General features: G+C 39.5%; 1 protein-coding gene across 5 annotated transcripts in view; it reads left to right on the top strand.

Annotated features, from left to right (window-relative positions):
• The window catches only part of OLFM3 (olfactomedin 3), a 130,844-nt gene extending 115,096 nt beyond the window's left edge, over positions 1-15,748 (top strand). For 4 of the 5 annotated variants that reach the window (XM_042840638.2, XM_042840639.2, XM_024107330.3 and 1 more), the window contains 2 exons: positions 12,994-13,100; positions 14,411-15,748. In XM_042840638.2, the coding sequence (XP_042696572.1) occupies positions 12,994-13,100; positions 14,411-15,088 (785 nt within the window). In that variant the 3' untranslated portion in view covers positions 15,089-15,748. Of the gene's footprint in view, positions 1-12,993; positions 13,101-13,405; positions 13,642-14,410 lie in introns of all 5 variants that reach the window. The other variant, XR_010589711.1, reaches the window with a different exon arrangement.
• Positions 15,749-19,338: the final 3,590 nt, after the last annotated feature.

The following is a 19,338-nucleotide window of genomic DNA, read 5'->3' as shown; positions in this document are numbered from 1 at the left end:
ACTCCAGCTACCACCCCAGTTGTGCCTATTGCACTGAAGGGCTATGCCTGCTCTACATCACTGGAGGATCCCTCTGCACTGGGGTGACCCAACTGTGGCTGTCCATGCCATGTTTAGGTAGGGTTACCATATTTCAACAAGCAAAAAAGAGGACGGGAGGAGCCCCGCCCTAGCCCCGCCCCTGCCCCTCCCACTTCCCGCCCCCCCAGAACCCTCAACCCTCCCCCCGTTCCTTGTCCCCTGACTGCCCCCTCCTGGGACCCCTGCCCCTAACTGCCCCCCGGGACTCCACTCCCTATCTAAGCCTCCTTGCCTCTTGTCCCCTGACTGCCCCAACCCTTATCCACACCCCCACCCCCAGACAGACCCCTGGGACTCCCACACCCCATCCAACCACTCCCCACCCCCTGACAGCCCCCCCCAGAACTCCCAACCCATCTAAACCCCTCTGCTCCCTGTCCCCTGACTGCTCCGATCCCTCTCCACACTCCTGCCCCCTGACAGCCCCCCCAGAACTCCCAACCCATCTAAACCCCTCTGCTCCCTGTCCCCTGACTGCTCCGATCCCTCTCCCCACTCCTGCCCCCTGACAGCTCCCCCCCAGAACTCCCAGCCCCCTACCCCCCGCTCCTTGTCCCCTGACTGCCCCCTCCTGGGACCCCTGCTCCTAACTGCCCTCCAGAACCCCACCCCCTATTTATGTACAGGCGTGACTACCTGCCCTTTCCTGGTTACTATACGTGGCCAGTCCGCATCCACATCCAGTAGTTAAAATAAATAAATAAATAAACTAATGATTTAAATTGGAATTTCATCCATTAATAAGTATTTATTATATAGTTAAAACCATTCTATTGAAGGGCAGATATTAAATAACACTAAATATGTTAATGTTCAAAACAATATTAAAAATTTGAAAATTTAGAGCATGGAAACCAAAATAGCTAAAATTTAGTTTTGGCAAGATACACGGAATGGAAACTCCGGGATCTTTACCTGTCACTGAATATAGCCATCATACCAATAGTGGAATATAAAACAAGTCTACATATACTCTCCTTAAAATTTTTACTTCTGTCCATTCCCAATAATTGTAACAAATCATTATTACCTTCACTCCACTTGCCACGCGCCCCAAGCACAAAACCAAAGAAGTGGATATTTTTACCTCCCGTTAAGTTTTTAATTTCTTCCTCTAACTCAAGATAATAAGCCACCTTCTCACTGTGGGCTTGTTCCAAACTTCCGGCATTATCCTCCCATCGCACTGTAACATCAACCACCACTGCTGTATCTCCTTTTATAAATATAATATCCGGCTTTCTTAACTCACCCTTACTATTTCTCAAATGGGGCTCTATCATTGCCTTCCACCCTAATTTACCAACCTTATCCACAACTGCAGACACTACTCTATTATGCCTTTTTATCTTAGCATTCTTAGTCTTATAACATTGTCCTGAGATATGGGGAACAGTCTCCCGCACTTTACCGCACCATCTACAAAGAGCATTCACACCTCCTCTTCCTCTTGCTAATGTCTCCCTAGTAGGATAAATATTTGCCCTAAGCTGCAATGCTGCGATATACGCTGACGATTTAACTTTACTAGAGTTTCTAAAAATCGAATTACTAATTAAATCATTTTTAAAATATTTTATCCCTATTCCCTGACATCTCAGTTCCGACCATCTTAAAAATTCCTCTTCCCTCCATTTCTTGGGATGAGATGTTACTGCACTAAATGACAATATTTTATCCACAAGATTTTCTCCTGCATATAGATAAGATAGGTCCATCCAATCATCTCTCGAGACAATATGTCTCCTCCATTTACGAATTAACATATTTGGGATTTGCACACTAAACTTAGTGAGAGCTAAACCACCATCCCTACCTCTAGAATAAAATATCCCATCTGTGGTACACTGAGGTAAATGTAAAATCTCTTTAACTATTTTTCTAACTAACACATCAAGATCGTCTAAAAGATTAAAAGGGGGTTCTATTAAAAGAAGATTATAAAATAGCTTCGGTAAGATGTATGTCTGTAAAATTAATATTTTTTGGGCCGGTTTTAATGGGGCCTTAATTAAATTCTCACTCCAATCTTTCAATTTTTCTTTAAGTACGGGTCCCCCTACACCTATCCAGGGATCTATTCTAGCCCCTAAATATTTTTCAAAATCCCCTGGTTGAACATATTCAATCTTCTCTGACCCTATCTGCCAATTATCCTTAGGATTAACTACATAGGTTTTATGTTTAGTTAAAATATGAAAGCCTTTCGTTTTCTTCACATTAACAGAGAGATTAGTATTTTTACAAAACTCCTCTAAGATACCCAAATTTTTAATCATTCCTTTATATGAGCTACTTAAAATTGCCACATCATCGGCAAAAGCCAATGACGTGACACTATTACCCTTAACATAAAAACCACTTCCTTCTACTTCTAATCTAGTTAAAAGGGGATCCATAGCAATATTAAACAAAATTGGGGACAACGGGTCACCCTGCTTGACCCCCCTCCTAATTAAAATAGACTCAGTAGCTTCATCACCCACCCATACCCTAGTTGTGCAATTATCATAAAGGTCCCTAATAATATCTATAAAATGTTCATCTATACCAAATCTTCTCAACCCGGCTATTATATGTCCGTGTCCCACAGAATCAAATGCTTTAGCCAGATCTACGAACACTATTGCAATTTCATTCCCATTTCGTTTAGCCCCTTTAATCAAATTATCTAATATAGCAATATTTTCCTCACACCCAGGGGCGGATATAAACCCTTTTTGTCTACTACATATCTTAACTATTTCCACCAGTCTTTTTGCTAATATTTTGGTATAGATTCTAATCCAAACTGACCCAATTGTCAATGGTCTCCAAGATGTTAACTTCTTCATTTCCTCCTCATCTTCTGTCTTTGGTATTAAAATCGTTCTATTTTTCTTAAATTCATCTGGTACCTGTCTATTTAGAAACCATATATTAAAAATTTTTGTAAGTATTAAGGAGTCTAAATTAAAAATATCCCACAAATTGCTCACTTTTACTTTATCTGGGCCAGGAGCACTATCTTTTCTTATTTCTGTTAAAGCTATTCTAATCTCATCCACAGAGATCGGACTCATTAATATATCATTATCCGCATTCTCTGTGGATGATGGCCACCCTATCATATTACCATGTCCAATTGTTCCCAAAATATTTACATAGTATTCCTCAATTTCTTTCATAGGGATAGCACACTTAGCCTTATCTGGCTCTCCCATTATAATGCGAGTCAATCTTCTTCTATCCTTATCAAATAATTGTTGATAGAATTTATACTTAGCTTTCTTTGTAGCATATCTCCTAATTGCATTAAATTGTTTCCTTCTCCCCTCCTTTCTAATCTTCCCTTTTCCTTTATTCCTCAACTCTATTTGACTTTCATTTCTAGGGTCCTGTCCCTCTACTAATGAATAACATAATTTTTCCAACATTGCCCATCCAAGAGCTTTTGTTAAATCCTCCTTTAATAATCCTTCAATTTCCCCTAAACTATTTATTATTTCTCTTCCCTCTCTACTTTGTTTTCCCCGTTTACATATTTTCTCCACTAAATCCACTTCTGGATGTCCTTTTAGTGGGAAAATCCTCTCTCTTGGGGGCGGAATTTCTAATATATTTACTCTAATGTCCTCTACCTCAGTCACTTCCTCCCTATCTCCTGTTACCACTAACTTCTTCTTTGCTAATTCTCGTCTTTTATCTGATATTTGTTTATTCGTTTTGGTCCTCATCTCGCTCTCAATACATTTATTTATATTCCTTTTCCCAATATATTTCCTTTCCAACTGTATAAGCTGCGCAACCTCATCTTTAGTCCATATACGAGATCTAGTCGATCCCTCTTTGATCTTACTTTTAGCAGCCATATCTTCTTTTCTTTGCTCATTCCTCACAGCAGGGTGTCTATGTCTACAGTGTTGGCTCAATCCAGATCTAGTATGAAAACCAAGCCCACAGACCGAGCACGTATGGCTCTTCATTGGGGTATCCGCCTTCTTGGGTATGCACTTGGGGTAGTGGCAAGCTATATTATGATATTGAGAAGATTTTCCACATTTACTACATACAACTCGTATGGCTTTACTTTTATGAACCACATTAATGTGTTTGGCCCATTTACCAAATGTTGGTAATATCTGGGGACATATTGGACAATTAAAACTATCAACGGGATACTCTAAATAAAAAACCCCATCCTTCCACGAACTACTTTCTAATATATTTATATTACTACCAATACTGTTAAGATCCTTATTACGATCCCTATTAAAATCAGTACTTGATTCCCTAACATATGGATCATCAAATGTACTTAAATACTTAAAATCTGGATTAAAACTGTCCATAGTTAAATCATTAAAAGTGTCCCTTGTAAAAACCATCGGTAAGATAGATAAAATCTCCTCACCATGATCATCACAAACATTCTCCTCTACCTCCTCTCCATGCTCCACTGGGAGGACTTGATTCTCACTCTCATTCTCATGAGACTTCATTATAGTCCACACCATTTTATCCATTGGTCCAGCGACCCTGATCACACCCCTAATATATTTAACACTGTCAGCCGGGGCATCAAAGCCAACAGCGGGGGCGTTATTAACCCGGTCCAGCGCCAATCCGGTATAAAAATATAAATTACTTTTTTCCATAGCTAAAAGATTTACCCTTCTCAGGGGGAAACTAACCCTTTCCAGGGGGAAACTAACCCGTACCTGGGGGAAACTAACCCTTTCCAGGGGGAAACTAACCCGTGCCTGGGGGAGACTACCCTTACCAGGGGGAATCTAACCCTTACCAGGGGGAGTCAACCCGTACCTGGGGGAGGCTACCCTTACCAGGGGGGCATCCATGTGGCACCATATGGGGCTGCCCAACCCCGTCCCACACCCCACTGAACGTGGGATGTGGGTTCGTCCTCCGCAATCCGCCTGGCTATCCAAGCCAGTTACCGACTCTCACCACGAGGAGGTAGCGGTTGGACTTGCAATCCAGAGGCTTTCCTCAAAGAGGGGTCCCAAACAGCATAATGTCGAGCTCTAACGGGCGTGTGAGAAAAGGCTCAGATCTTGGTAGGGGTTGCCCCTATTGACCGGGCTCACGCCCACCCCCACCTCACCGATAACCCATTCTCTCACTACCCTCAGGCAATGTTTCCGTCCAAGCCCGACAGCTGAGAGGGTCCAGAGACGCATGGAGAGCCATTAAGAGAGCCAAAGACTCCCTGTTCCTTGTCCCCTAACTGCCCCTTCCTAAGACCCCCCCCCCCCAACTGCCCCCCAGGACCCTACCCCCTACCTGTACCCTGACTGCCCAAAACTTTCTCCACTCCCCTCCAAAAGCCCCCCCCCGTTTCTTGACTGCCCCCTCCAGAACCTCCCTGTCCCTTCTCCTGCCCCCCCTTACCCTGCTGCTCAGAACAGGGTGTTGGGCTCTGTGCCAGCCGGACACATGGCTGAGCTCCCCTGCAAAACACAAAACCCGGTCCCTGGCCCTGCACAGGGTTGCCGGAGCGGGCTGCAGGAGGAGGAGCTGCCGGCCGGCTCAGAATGCAGGGAGGGGGGGGTGGGAGGAGGAAGCTGCTCCGGAGTCCAGCCCGGTACTTTCCTGCAGCCCTCCCAGCCGCCCTCCCAGCCGGGGGAGGGGGAAATCCCGGACATTGTGAGTGCTTTACAAATTCCCCCCGGACGCTATTTTTAGCACACAAAAGGAGGACATGTCCGGGTAAATCCGGACGAATGGTAACCCTAGTTTAGGGCCAGAATCCTATGGCAGTGTAGGACAGAACAGCAACACTGCACCCAGGATTTGGGCTTGAATCATTACAGAGTTATTGTTGAGTCTTGCAATATAGCTATCTAACCAGCATGTGTAATGACTTGTTTTCCCTCTTCTTTTCCCTAGCAGGTGTTTTCCAGTAATATAACTGTTATATTATGCATTATTTATACAGTTTTAGCCACTTAAAAGTAATCTTCCATCTGCATTGGCAACCCTTGCAACATTCATTAACATACAGTGAGCAGTCATTTTATTTTCACTGAAATTTAATGATTTCCAAAGCCATTGTGGTGAGTGAAACTTGTTCCTTCTCCTTATAATAGGAAAATGTCACTTTGCAGCAGTTGATAAATGTGGCCTATATTTTCAGAAGTGTGCATGCAGTTAAGCATATGCATGACTTGTGCGTGTAAATTTGGTTGTCTGCATATAAAAGGGTGTGTGTGCTTGCATGCATTTGTGTGTGCAAATCCTCAGCTGGCACTCATGCAAGTCAGATACACACAAGAAAATGTAGGCCTTATTGTACTGCATATAATGTGCTGTACATATGGACAATTTTTACTCTAGTAATACACTGCTTTCCTATGATTTATCATCTTCATTTAATCAGCTACTGTGCATTAATGCTATTTAGTAGTGACAGATTTTTAGAAATAATATGGTCAGTCTAGTAAATCAATATTCTCTCAGACAACAGTTACCTATGAAACATGAAAGAAGCTATTAGACTAGATATATGCTAGATTCATTTTTAGCTTTCTTATACAGCAAGGTCAAGGCAAAATTTGATATTGATATTTTTGCTTGGGGCCTGGAAAGTGTAATAGCATATTCAACAAAGAAATGCCATCATATTGATCGCAAAAGAGATGGTAGCATTAGCAAGGGATTCTTGTATTGATAATAGCGATTCTTTGTATGGCACCATTTCTGTAGATTCTAAGGAGCTTTACAAACACTAAGCTGTACAGCGTTCTGTGAGGGAGGTAAGAATTATTATCCCCATTTTATAGATGAGGAAACCATAACACAAAGAAGGTAAGTAACTACACCAAAGATTACACAAGGAGTCAGTGACAGAGCTCGAAATAGAACCCAGGAGTTTCAACTCCCAGTAGCAGGCTTTAGCCACTAGACCACCATATTTCCTGGTTTGCGGCTAAGTAGGATAATAGATACATAAACTCTAAGTAAAGGGTGAGCTCAGTCTCTAGCTCTTCATTTTACAATGTATTCCTATAACAAATTTTATCCTAAGGAAGGATGCAAAAGAAGTAAAACATCTGAAAACTGCTCGTGTACACACTGAGGAGTGGACTCACTTCCCTCTACCCTGTTTCTTACCCATAATAATTCAGGTCAGTGTTTAGTATCTAACTAAATGAAACAATCTGCATATAAAAGCCAGATTGACTGTATTTGAGACAGAAAAAGGAGAAAACCTCATAACTAGGTACTAGCACCGCTCAATAGGTAAATATTTATTAATTAACCAGGAAAACTTCCATTCTGTCCTTGTACTAAATTTATTCGGCTCATTTTCTTTCAGCGATGCATCTAAAAATTAACCTTACGTTAAAAAAAAACTACTTATATGATCATTATAGTGGGGTTGTTTTGGTTTCTGGTATATGGTAAAACTTGTAATCTTCAGAGTAAACTCTAGTCATCACAGAGACTGTGGGGCTATATTAGCATTGATTACCCATTCTTATGTGTACCTCAAAATAGCCATATGCTCACTGGGTCTTCCCAGCCTCTCCCACAAGTTCTAGTGACTTATAGAGCTGGCAATGTCTCACCACCCCACCGAGAGTTCCGGAATGCATTCTACTTTCCAGGATTCCCTAGCATGCAGGGATAGTGCATCTGCTTCTACACGCCTTCATGGGTAGTATATGCTCCTCATCCTGTACCCTGATCAGCTTCTTAAACCAGTGTAAATCATGAGCAGCTGTATTGAAGTCCATGGAGTAACACTAGTGCAAGAAGGGAATCAGGCCACAAACACTCATGAGATGGTGCACTGTACTTCTTATACAATCACATTTAGTGGACAAACATTAAAAGGTTTGGCTGTTCAGTTAGGATAACCATTGGGATTTTCAAATGCGCTCAGCATGGGCCTTGCTGCTTCCACTAAAATCAATTAAAGTTTTTCCAGTGGAAGCAGATTTAGACCAATACTCAGTGTTTTAGAAAAATCTCATCCTGAAAATCTGCTGTTATCTAAACCTATCTGGATATCTTTGTTCTGGAAAAAAGACCGCAAATCTATCAAACAGGCTCTCACAAGAATGTTCCAAAATTTTCTCTTCTTTGCTAGGCTGGAAGTACACAAGACCTTCCTTTCTCAGTATCATCTGGTATTTCTGCTTCTGAGGTGTACTATAGTCAAAAGGTTATATGCCATGACAAGAGATATTTCTACATTGTCACACTTTTCTTCTGACAAACAAAAAGGAGCTTTTGGCCCTGAAAAATAATCTGTGGGCTGTTTACATTTCTTAGCCACCACTACTGTTGTAGAAAATTCATGTGGCAGATTGTTTCTTTGCTTCACTGATCTTTCCCAGCTATATTTCTGAATTCACAACTATATCACAAATAGACACAGGCACTAAATAAATCTCTAATGCAAACAATCCTGTACTAAAAGATAGTAACAAGGTGTTTCCAGCTAACACCAAGCTTCCGTAAAACAATTAACATGAATGTCTAATATAATTGTACTTGCTAATGTCTGCCATTCATTTCAGAGTTGATGAAAGGACATAGCAGGGGATAATTCCATCATCTCCTCTTTTGCCACTCTGCTGCCAGCATGTCTGCCTTCCAGGTCTGTTTTTAGAGAATTCACTTTCTATCTTGTTTCCAAAGGAAACAAGAAACCGACTATCCGGAAAGCATCTAATGAGTTGAACCAAGAGCTTTTCTTTTTTAATTTATTTTCACTTCAAGGGAAGGAGAGCAATGACATTTTCCCCATTTTATGTTGTTTTTTTACCAGCTCTTTATTTCCTTTTTTAATCTGTTCACCTTCTAATTTAAAACGTGCATCTGATGAAGTGGGCATTCACTCACGAAAGCTTATGCTCCAATACATCTGTTAGTCTTAAAGGTGCCACAGGACTCTCTGTTGCTTTTTACAGATCCAGACTAACACGGCTACCCCTCTGATACTTAACTTAAAACAGGATCTGAAACCCCTGTTTTGGCTTCATGGGGTCCAATTAGACTTCTAATCAGAGAAGACCAGTGGGATCCACACACTGATCTACGCCATCTCGAGACGGGGAATTTAAGTCATCTCTGCAGCACCTTTCCCATGTTTTAGCACAGAGTGCTTGGCACTTTACAATGTACACAAATACAGATTGCCTCAAGGTCCAATCCTGCAAAATCTTTACAGCTCCCTTGTTACATGTATGCAAAGGTGTTTGCAGGATCAGATTCCACAAAACAGACATTGAGAAAATGATGATATCTAGGTACAATATTTCCCAGAGAAGAGGGGCAGCTTACTTTTTCATTATTTTACATTCTGTTAATCAGATTCTCTTTTCTTCTGATGTGCCATTGGTCGAAAAGGCATTGCACATGATTTAGTGTTTGTGTGATTCATGGAAGTGAAATGAGGAGGTGGGACCTATATTTCCTCAATTAGTTTCCTCCTCTGGTCTCACAATTTGTCTCTACCCAATCAGTCAGCCAGAGCCTCACTCTGTTCCCATGGTCAGTACTTAGCAGGCCAGCTGATTTGTGGCACTCTCAGAGTAATTTCCAACCATGAAGGTATTACGCAGTGGCCCTAAGTAGTTCTAAATAGTTGAGATGGGCTTTGGGGCCTCTGTTGTCATTCTGAACAATTCCTTCTGAATTCAAATTACTCAGTGGTGCACATTGGATACTGATGTGCTTGAACAAAATTCTGTCAGCCCTTTGCCTGCATCAGCCTTATGCAAAAATGGGAGTTTTATTTTCTCTTTTCCCCTGCCCACTATCACTCTGTACCACCACCTCCCACACACAAAGTAATCTTGTTGATAAAAGTGATCAGACTTTTCAAATGAAAACTGAGGGATGCATGCATACATGCAACTGTGGGGGAATCTGTTGAGATTTGAAAGGAGGGCAGGACTGAAGGCACATATCACCGCACTCCATGAGTGAAAGTCTCAGCTGGGAAGAGGTTGTGCTGAGAGAGCTTGTTCTAAGGGATGTAGGAGGATTGGGGACATTAGTCATTGGAGGTGGGCATTGATTGCTCCTCCTGTCTCCCTCCAAATCACAGAGGGGAATAGTCCAGTCTACACTGTGCACTAGTATGAGAGCAGTTACGTTAGGAAGCCAACAGACCCACAATGCACCACTGGGGGCCATACCAGAAACTACGGAACTAGATCAAAAGTTAACTTTAAAGTGGAGATGGGCTGTGGTGGGTATAAGATGTGATAGCCTTAGTTAGTTCTAAATAGCACAAAATGATTCATCAAGCTCCCCAGGCACAGAGAGATAAGCTTTGGGGCTTCTGTTACCAATAAAAAGGAAAGGGAAAGCCGGGAACAGCAACAGAGAGAGAGGAGAAAGTGGAGGCAACATGTTCTTTTTTGAGGGGCTGTCCCCATTTGATTTTATGAAACCAGAGTTTTGTCTCTTTTTAAATTCATCCCTCTTCTTCTTCTTTGATTAGCCCACCATGGGTTTTGAAAGATAATTGTCCAACCGTTATTTTGTAAATTCTAGAGCTAAATTTCAGGGATAATTTTTTATACTTCTGTATCTTCCTGAATTAAATTTTCCATTTTCTTCTAAAAATATCCTTTGTTTTAGGACTCTACATTTTTCTAAAATGGAAAGTGTGTATTTTAATTCTAATTTTAACACAATACTTGAATGATACTAATGATGTATCCAGCAAATTCTTACATTATTCAGTTTGTATTTTTCCATTAGTTAAAAAAAGAGCAAGTAAATGTAAATTAGCTGTGGTGATTAATTTCATTCTAATTTCTTTCAGTGCACTGTATGTTTTCCGCTAATTTGAGTCTCAAATCATAATTGTTTTAGTACTTTCCAAATGGTTTCTGACTTCTCCACATATATATTCTTCACAAATTGAGTTTGCTGACATGCCATTTTAAATGAGGGTAAAACTTGGCCTGACTGGGATATATTAGTCAACTCTCCACAATGGAGATTTGCAAAGCATACCAGAATGGTAGCATTCAGGCTATGTGTGACACTGGTAGCAGTTTTATAAAAAAAATCCCTGAAGAGATAGTTAATTAAATACTATAAGCAACTGGAGGGGAGGGGAGAGAACAGAATTTTAAAAAGTGGTGTCTCCTACATGTTTAATCCCAGTATGTCTTCACAAGATCCTGCAACTTGAGTTTGAGATACACAGATGCTTGCTTGTGTGGATCAACATTAACAGCTAACTAATAAATTAGCTCTCTTTTAAGAAGAGGGCCTTAACAGTAAAAACACAACCTGTGCTGTTCATGAAATCCTCAGTACGTACTTAGATTATGTTAATTTTTGTTATACCCATTTCACTAGCCTGGGATTGAATTCCTTTTGGTGATAACTCAGATACTACCTGAGCAATAGCCACATTATAACTGGCTGAAATTAGGAACATACAATACAGTGCATTCTTTGTCTGTTACATAAATTACAAAATGAAATCATGATGTGACCTGCTCCTTTGAATGATATACCTTAGATTTTAAAGTGATATATTCTATTTGTCTCTTACCTTTTCTGGTTAGATTGGGTCATGTGCAATAGCAGTTATATCAGAATGAATTATATATATCTAAAATACTTTTTTTTTTTTAAATCATGAAATGTTTCAATATTTACATTCAGCTGGAATATCATTTTTTCTCAAACTTGCTGGGTCACTTATTCATCTACATCATTCTATGATAGTAAGTCTTTTGGCCATATAAATTTAGAATAAATTCCCTGTGAGCTTTGTTGGTAATAGGCATGTTATTAATGTCCCCTAAAATATAGATTTTTGGATTATTAGGAAGGTCAGCACTCAAGATCAAATTGACTCTCATTATTTCCTCCCAGACAGTCTAACAAGGGATAGCATGGTGGATTAGATGTCCATTGATATGGTGACAGTTCCAGAATAATTCTCATATTTACTTTCTTCATTTATGGTGTTTTTTGCTCGTAAACCTATGGTGGTTTTACACATTCGAGTCTATCTCTGTAACTGTTATCTATGGTATATTGGAGTTAATTATATTATAACTTGGATTATTATTCCAGATGCTGCTATGGAGTTGAGTGGATTGTGTGGGGAGAAATGAGAAAATAACGAACTGTGAATTGTCGCATAAACTGACAGCAGGGATGAATCAGGGATGTTGGGGCATATGGATGGGATTTTAGATCTGCCATTTTCAGTTCTCTAAGAATGAAATCCGCTCCACTTGCCTGAATCTTGAGTTGCACAAGGTATTGGGGAGACTGATAACAATGGGATTAACTCACATTAGTAGGCATTAATGCCAGTAACGTTTGCAGGATAGAGCTGTTAGTGCTTAGACAATCCACGACAGCAGGAGCTCAAACATAGCTTCTTTTGTAATCCTCACTGAGCTGTAAATTGAATATAATTTTGAAGAAAGTCAATTCAAAATCTTTAAATTTATTCATATTTGGATTATGCAATACTGGAATCTGCATTAGAATTTTTTTATTTCCCTTTTCTCCTCTGACGTGTCAAGTTGTTAAGGAAGGGATAGATTTCTCAAATCCATTTGGAGGCAACACTAGCTTCTGGCTTTTCTGAGTCTGGTGGGGGAGATATTTTAATATATTTTATCTTATTTTGTTTGAACCCAAAAGATAATAAAGATTCTGAAACATTTTTATAACTTTTCTAAAAAATCCCTGTCTCCCTTTTCAATGGAAAAAATGTAAACTACCGATGTTCATACGCTAAGGATGAAGAGCTATTTTCAACCGGCCTCCGTACATCCTGAAATCATTCTGTGGTTTATAGCAATTAGTCTTGTTCTCTAGACAACTCTTTGACATCAGTCAGAATATGGTCAGGTTATGTTTAAATTGTTTGCGGCTTTCCTAAGAGTGCATTTGTTTTTCTAATTTCAGCATGTGGCAAATTGATGAAAATTACAGGCCCCATTACAGTCAAGACCTCTGGAACCCGATTTGGAGCCTGGATGACAGATCCTTTAGCATCAGAAAAGAATAACCGAGTATGTTGCGGCATTGAATATCTTTCTGTTCTTCTGATATTTTATTTGCATTTTTAATTTTTACAAGGGGATAATTTCCCTACATGAGATTTTACCATGTAACATTTATTTCTTGTATTCCCTGCATTTTCATATTCTATATTTTGAAGTACTTTAGGAAAAAAAAGGTTAAACCATCCTCCTTAAAAAATAATTCAACCATATTGCATATTTTCATTAGTTTTAAACTGCTTGTTTTGGGGAGGATGCATACTAGTCTGTATTCTGTATACAAATACACATTATTTTCTTTCTTTTCATTATAGTTTCTTCAGTGGACATCTTCTAAGGACCCAATCCTGTAAACAGTTATTTATGAGTAACTTTACTCATGTGGGTAATCTCACTGATGTCAATGAGCTTCCTACATGCGTAAACTAACACATGCTTGCAGAGTTAGGCCCTCAATGTGGTTTATCCAGGTCTTTACCTAATAAGGCCAATACTAAAAAATCAATGCACTTGGGTATGCTTGATTTCAGTCAGAGCTAGTTGAAATAAGGTAAGTATGTGTCACAAAAATTATCAACAAAATTTCATTTTGGGGGGAGTTTTCCAAATTTTCAGCAAAAAGAAAATTTTTGTTTGTTTGTTTTTTCTTTATTATTTCTTTTACTTTCTCTTCCCTCCCCCCTTATCAGGGGCAAAAGGGGGAAAAGGTGTGGAGTGAAATAAAGTAATAAATGTGGAAGATAAAATGGGAGAGAAAGGTGATGGGGAACCAAAAAGTGGAAAAATCAGTAAGATACAAAAAAAAAAAAAAAACAGAAAACACATTTTCATGGAAAATTCTCATTCCTGAAAATATGCCATTTTTCAACAAGTAAAGTTTCAACTGAAAAATTCCAACCAGTTCTAATTCTGGGTGTGACTCAAAGGTTCGAGTCACACTCAACTTTCCTTCCATCTTTGGGATTTTCACAAATCTGGGCACATCATTAACAATACTAATGACCCCTTGAGCCAGAGGGCCAAGCTATGAGAACACTCCCAAAGCAAACTTCTCTGACCCTGGCAGACATTGTTGTGAAAGCAGCCTCAGAGAGGCTATTAAGTAGGTTCTGATCCAAAATGCTAGTGTTACTAATGTCTTTGCAACAGAATAAATATACAGACACATCCTTCACTTCTGTAGGTTTTATGAGCAAGTCTAGTAACTTATAATGCCACAGGATTTCTGGAACATATTTTAAAATGTACTCAGAATACAGCATGATCAGCCAAGGATTCTATTTCAGTAGTTCACAGCCTATTCTTTATTTTTCTTTCAGGTCTGGTACATGGACAGTTATACTAACAATAAAATTGTCCGTGAATACAAATCAATCACAGACTTTGTCAGTGGGGCTGAATCAAGAACATACAATCTTCCATTCAAATGGGCAGGAACCAATCATGTTGTCTACAATGGCTCCCTCTATTTCAACAAGTATCAGAGTAACATAATCATCAAATACAGCTTTGACACAGGACGGGTGCTTGCACAGCGTAGCCTGGAATATGCTGGCTTTCACAATGTGTACCCCTACACTTGGGGCGGCTTCTCAGATATTGACCTGATGGCAGATGAAATTGGGCTGTGGGCCGTATATGCTACCAATCAGAATGCAGGCAACATTGTTATCAGCCAGCTAAACCAGGATACGTTAGAAGTGATGAAGAGCTGGAGTACAGGCTATCCAAAGAGAAGTGCTGGGGAATCCTTCATGATCTGTGGAACTTTGTATGTTACCAACTCACATTTAACAGGAGCCAAGGTCTACTATTCTTATTCCACGAAAACCTCCACTTATGAGTATACAGACATTCCGTTCCATAATCAGTACTTTCATATATCCATGCTTGACTACAATGCAAGAGATAGAGCTCTCTATGCCTGGAATAATGGACATCAGGTCCTGTTCAATGTCACCCTTTTCCACATTATTAAGACTGAAGATGACACATAAACTTGTCTCTCCCCCTTCTTCCCCTCCCCCCCCCCCCCCACGCACACTTCAAAAGTGTCATTTGTGATAAACTCTAAAACATCCTTCTGGATTTCTTTTTATTTAAGTTCTTTTTCATTAAAAAATGAAAGCATTTTCTACTGTGCAATGTGTTCCAAATATGGCTGAGCCTGTCAAAAATGACCTGTTGGAAATACAAGCATCCTAACTCTTGAAAAAACAAGGCCTGCCATGACCTTGTCATGAAAAGCACTAAAGAGAGTTTAAGTGGCTAAAGACAGTTTTAAAAAGATTATGATCTGCCTTATATTAGAGTCAGAGACTAATGGTGGCTTAAATGCATGAATGTCTTTTTTTACCTTATGTCTTTTTTTAATCTGTCTATTGCTCAAAATCAGGAAATATTTTGGTAGCAATCTGAAGCATAATGCACATAATTCTTATTTATTCCAAGAGAAAGATTTTAGGGATTTGATTTACTTTGAAAAAATGTATATGATTCATTTTGCCATCACACAATTTCTGATGCGGTGCTGTACAGTATGTTTTAAACTCACTTGCAGTTTATCGACAATATGTATTTCTACCATTGTAACCACCATTGTGCAATTGTATCTCTTCACTTCCGTGAAAGTAAACTAAGTACTATTTTTTATAAAATATATTGAAGTTTAATCACAGTTTTAACATGGGTCAATTTAAAATTTTATCAAACACATGACAGCGGGTTCCCGACTTTTGGCTGGTAGATGCACACACACACACATACACACACACACACACACACACACTTGGGGCATGCAAGCAAATCAGCACTATCAGCCTATATCCTCTTGTGCCAGTCTCTGTTGCCATCATCAATTGTCTTCCCCATTTTCTCTCTCCTGCCATTTTCTACCTTTTCTTCCTCCCAATCATTTTCTTTTTGATGTATTTTTTCATTCTCTAATTTTGGGTGTTATTTTCCTCTCATGTTTTGTAGCTCTCCCTATCTGTAGCAGAAAGCTACATGCTGCTTTCTGTGACCTGTCTATGGGTTCCTCCTTTGGGGGCAGGCTCTCAAGGCTTATGTGAATACTGCAGGATCAGAGGAGAGATACTTAGGACTGTATGTGGGCTGCTGCCTCAGCCTGCACTCCTATATGTGTGAGCTGCTCCTCTGGCTGGCTGTAATAGAGGTCACTGTAGAAGCAAGGATGGAAGGGAGGTGGTTTTCCTGGATCTGCCAACTTCATTACCTACAATAACAGGAGCACATTGCCACTGAAGGAAGGCTTGTCTGGGCATATAGCAGTTCAAAAAAAGCAGCAGCAAAGTGGTCCGGCATGACATGATATCCAGCATGATAGTTTCCCTGAGAATGCCAACTACAACATTAAGCATGAACTCTCCTGTTACTGAGAGGTATATACATTATTAGATGCTCTCCTGGTCTATTACTTTAAATGGGAAATATATTGCATGGCTAAAAAAACTGCAACAGATACTTTGCAAAAAATTTAGATATTGACTGAAATAGTATTGCTGCCTCTGGTCAAAAACTGATTCTCTTGAAAGCAAGTTTTTCATGAAATCTGTGATTTTTACTAATATTACCAGTTTCAAAATTGTGAGGGTGGGATGGGGTTCTTTGTGGAGGATTTATTTACTTATTTTTGCAACTGACATGGTATAAAAGAAAAAAATGCTATATAACATGAGGAATGATACAGAATTATTTTACGTTACCATGATGCATATCACAGATTATGAAAGCCACAAGTCTGCAGTACAAAACACAAAGGCTTTGTTCCCCCAAAATGTGTTTAGAATAAACACCTTTTTCAAATCCTTTTAACCAGAAAATGGAAAATGGGGAGGGGGAGGGACTCACAAATCTTTTTTATGAACAATTTGTTCTTTTGTCAAAAAATTACAAAATTTGCTTTTTTACCAGATCTATTTTGAAGCTATTTCACTTGTTAACTCTACCTCCAACAAACCGATTGAGATCAGTTTTTTCCAAATGTGTTAACTTCTTAAAGTATATTTGGTCTCGAAGCGTGTCTGTTGTGCAATATGTAAGCACGCAAAGAATGAAATAATAGTGTGCCTTTTTTCTAACTAATTGGAAAAAAAATAAAATTCTCATGGGGTGTAAAGAGTTGAGAAAAAAAACATGTTTGCCAATAGATGAAAGACGAAGACTGCTGCCCAGCCACCATTTTTTCTCCCTCCTCCTGCTGGAAAAGCAATGGAAACTCTTCAATACAGTTACTCTGAGTGTTGGGGTCACTGGATCCATGTAAATACAGACTGCATAGCCCCTGCCCTAACCCACCTCCATCACAATCTTCCACACCAGCCTGTGTGAGGCTGTCATGGAGATCATCTCTGGTACACATAAAGGGTGGGCTGTACAGATTGTCAAAAATGTATTTCATTTCTATGAAAATGAAAATGTTTTTGGCTGAGATTTTCAGGTTTTTTCCAAAAAACTAAAGCCAAAATATTTTTGGTTTCTGTTAAACGGAAAATTTAAACATTCTTGGTTCTCAGCTGTTGAAAACTGGAAAAACAAAAAACAAAACAGCTTTTGTTTCCCCACAAAACCTACCCAAATGTAAACACAAATGGAAATTTGCTCATGAAAATTGCTCTTCAGTCAAAAAAACCCTTTTGGTCAAAAAGTGTTTGGTCAAAAAGTTTTCAACCAGCTCTATTGTTCAGACTCCCCAGTCCAGCTAGTCCATGCACACTCAACCTGCACAGCAGCTAGGGCTTAAGTCATGTAGAGGGCCCTCTGAATCATGGGGGAATTTCACCCCAATTCTTGTGAAAAATTCTTGTTCTGCAGATTCTCTAATGGAAATTCTGTACGTTCCATTAGGATTCTTTAACTGCTGTCCATTTGCTACAACTGGTCTTTATTGGTTTCTACTGGTCTCTGTTCATTTCCACTTAATGACTAGGAGTCCCAAGTCCCAGAGAAATGGGCTACTGTTTCAAAACCTAATTGCCAAATGGAACCTGTAGGAACCACTAGAATCTCCACTGTGGTTGTTCATGAGGACATGTGGTTGTTCATTGCAAATATTTGATATTCCAAATTCAAAACTTAAGCTTTATTCATGCTGACTGAACACACAGATTACCTGGTATCTTTTTGCTTCATGACTGCGTGACACAACTCTTAGAATCCAGATTTGGTACAAATTCTCACATTTACAAATGCAAAGTTCTCTTTCTGCAAATATTCACCAATGTTCACATGCAGTTGCTGTTCCCACAAACATTCCCTCAATCAACCTCATTTGCTAGAATGTCTGGGGAACACAAACACAAAAAAAGACATGAACACAATCAAAGCAGGTTGTAAAGCAATGTTTGTGAATCTTTTTTTCCAAACATTCACCTAGTCGTACTGATGTGAATGTGGATGGATATTTGTATTAAACTGTTACAGGTAAACCCAGCCTTCCTTTAGGAATTATAGCACCAACTGCAAATTGCTCTAGGAGCAATACCTCTCACAAATGTAATATTTAAAAAACAAAAGTTAGTATAGTGAGAAGTGAAGCTTCTGTTCATCGAATTACCACAAAACACAATTAATTCTTGTGCCAATGACATGTGAGGAGCAGCTCTTTTGAGAACAATGGTTACTGCATGGTAAATCAAGGTAACATTGCCATATTTCTACATGAGAACAAAGTAACTTCATATGGTGTCAGAAACACAAATTTTCTTTGTAGTGTTGTTGTAGCCATGTTGTTCCCAGAATATTAGAGAGACAAAGTGGGTGAGGTAATAATATCTTTTATTGGACCCACTTCTTTTGGTGAACAAGACAGGCTTTCCAGCAACACAGAGCTTTTCTTCAAGTCAAGAAGGTGAAGAAGGGCTCTGTGTAAGCATGAAAGCTTGTCTCTTTCACCAGCAGAAGTTGGTCCAATAAAAGATATTGCTTCCCCCACCTTGTCTCAGAAATACAAATAGATAACAGCAACAGCTATTAGTAACTATGAGCCAGATTTTGGTACCCTAACTCATTTTAAGTAGTACTTTGTTTCATGAGGGGCCCACTATAGTCAATGGGACCATTTGGGGAATAAGGCACTATTCACTGAGAGTAAAGGTGTCAGAGTCTGGTTTTAACTGGGAAATAACCATGCAAGATTATTCTGGTTGTACCATCAGTGATCATTTTTATGTGAATCACTATTGATTGCCTGAATTTCTTTCTCATATTGCTGTCTCAAAGGGAATAT

The sequence above is a fragment of the Chrysemys picta genome, chromosome 8 (genome assembly GCF_011386835.1).
Source record: "Chrysemys picta bellii isolate R12L10 chromosome 8, ASM1138683v2, whole genome shotgun sequence".
In the NCBI taxonomy this organism is placed as follows: Eukaryota; Metazoa; Chordata; order Testudines; family Emydidae; genus Chrysemys; species Chrysemys picta.
This window is presented reverse-complemented; position numbering and strand designations above follow the sequence as displayed.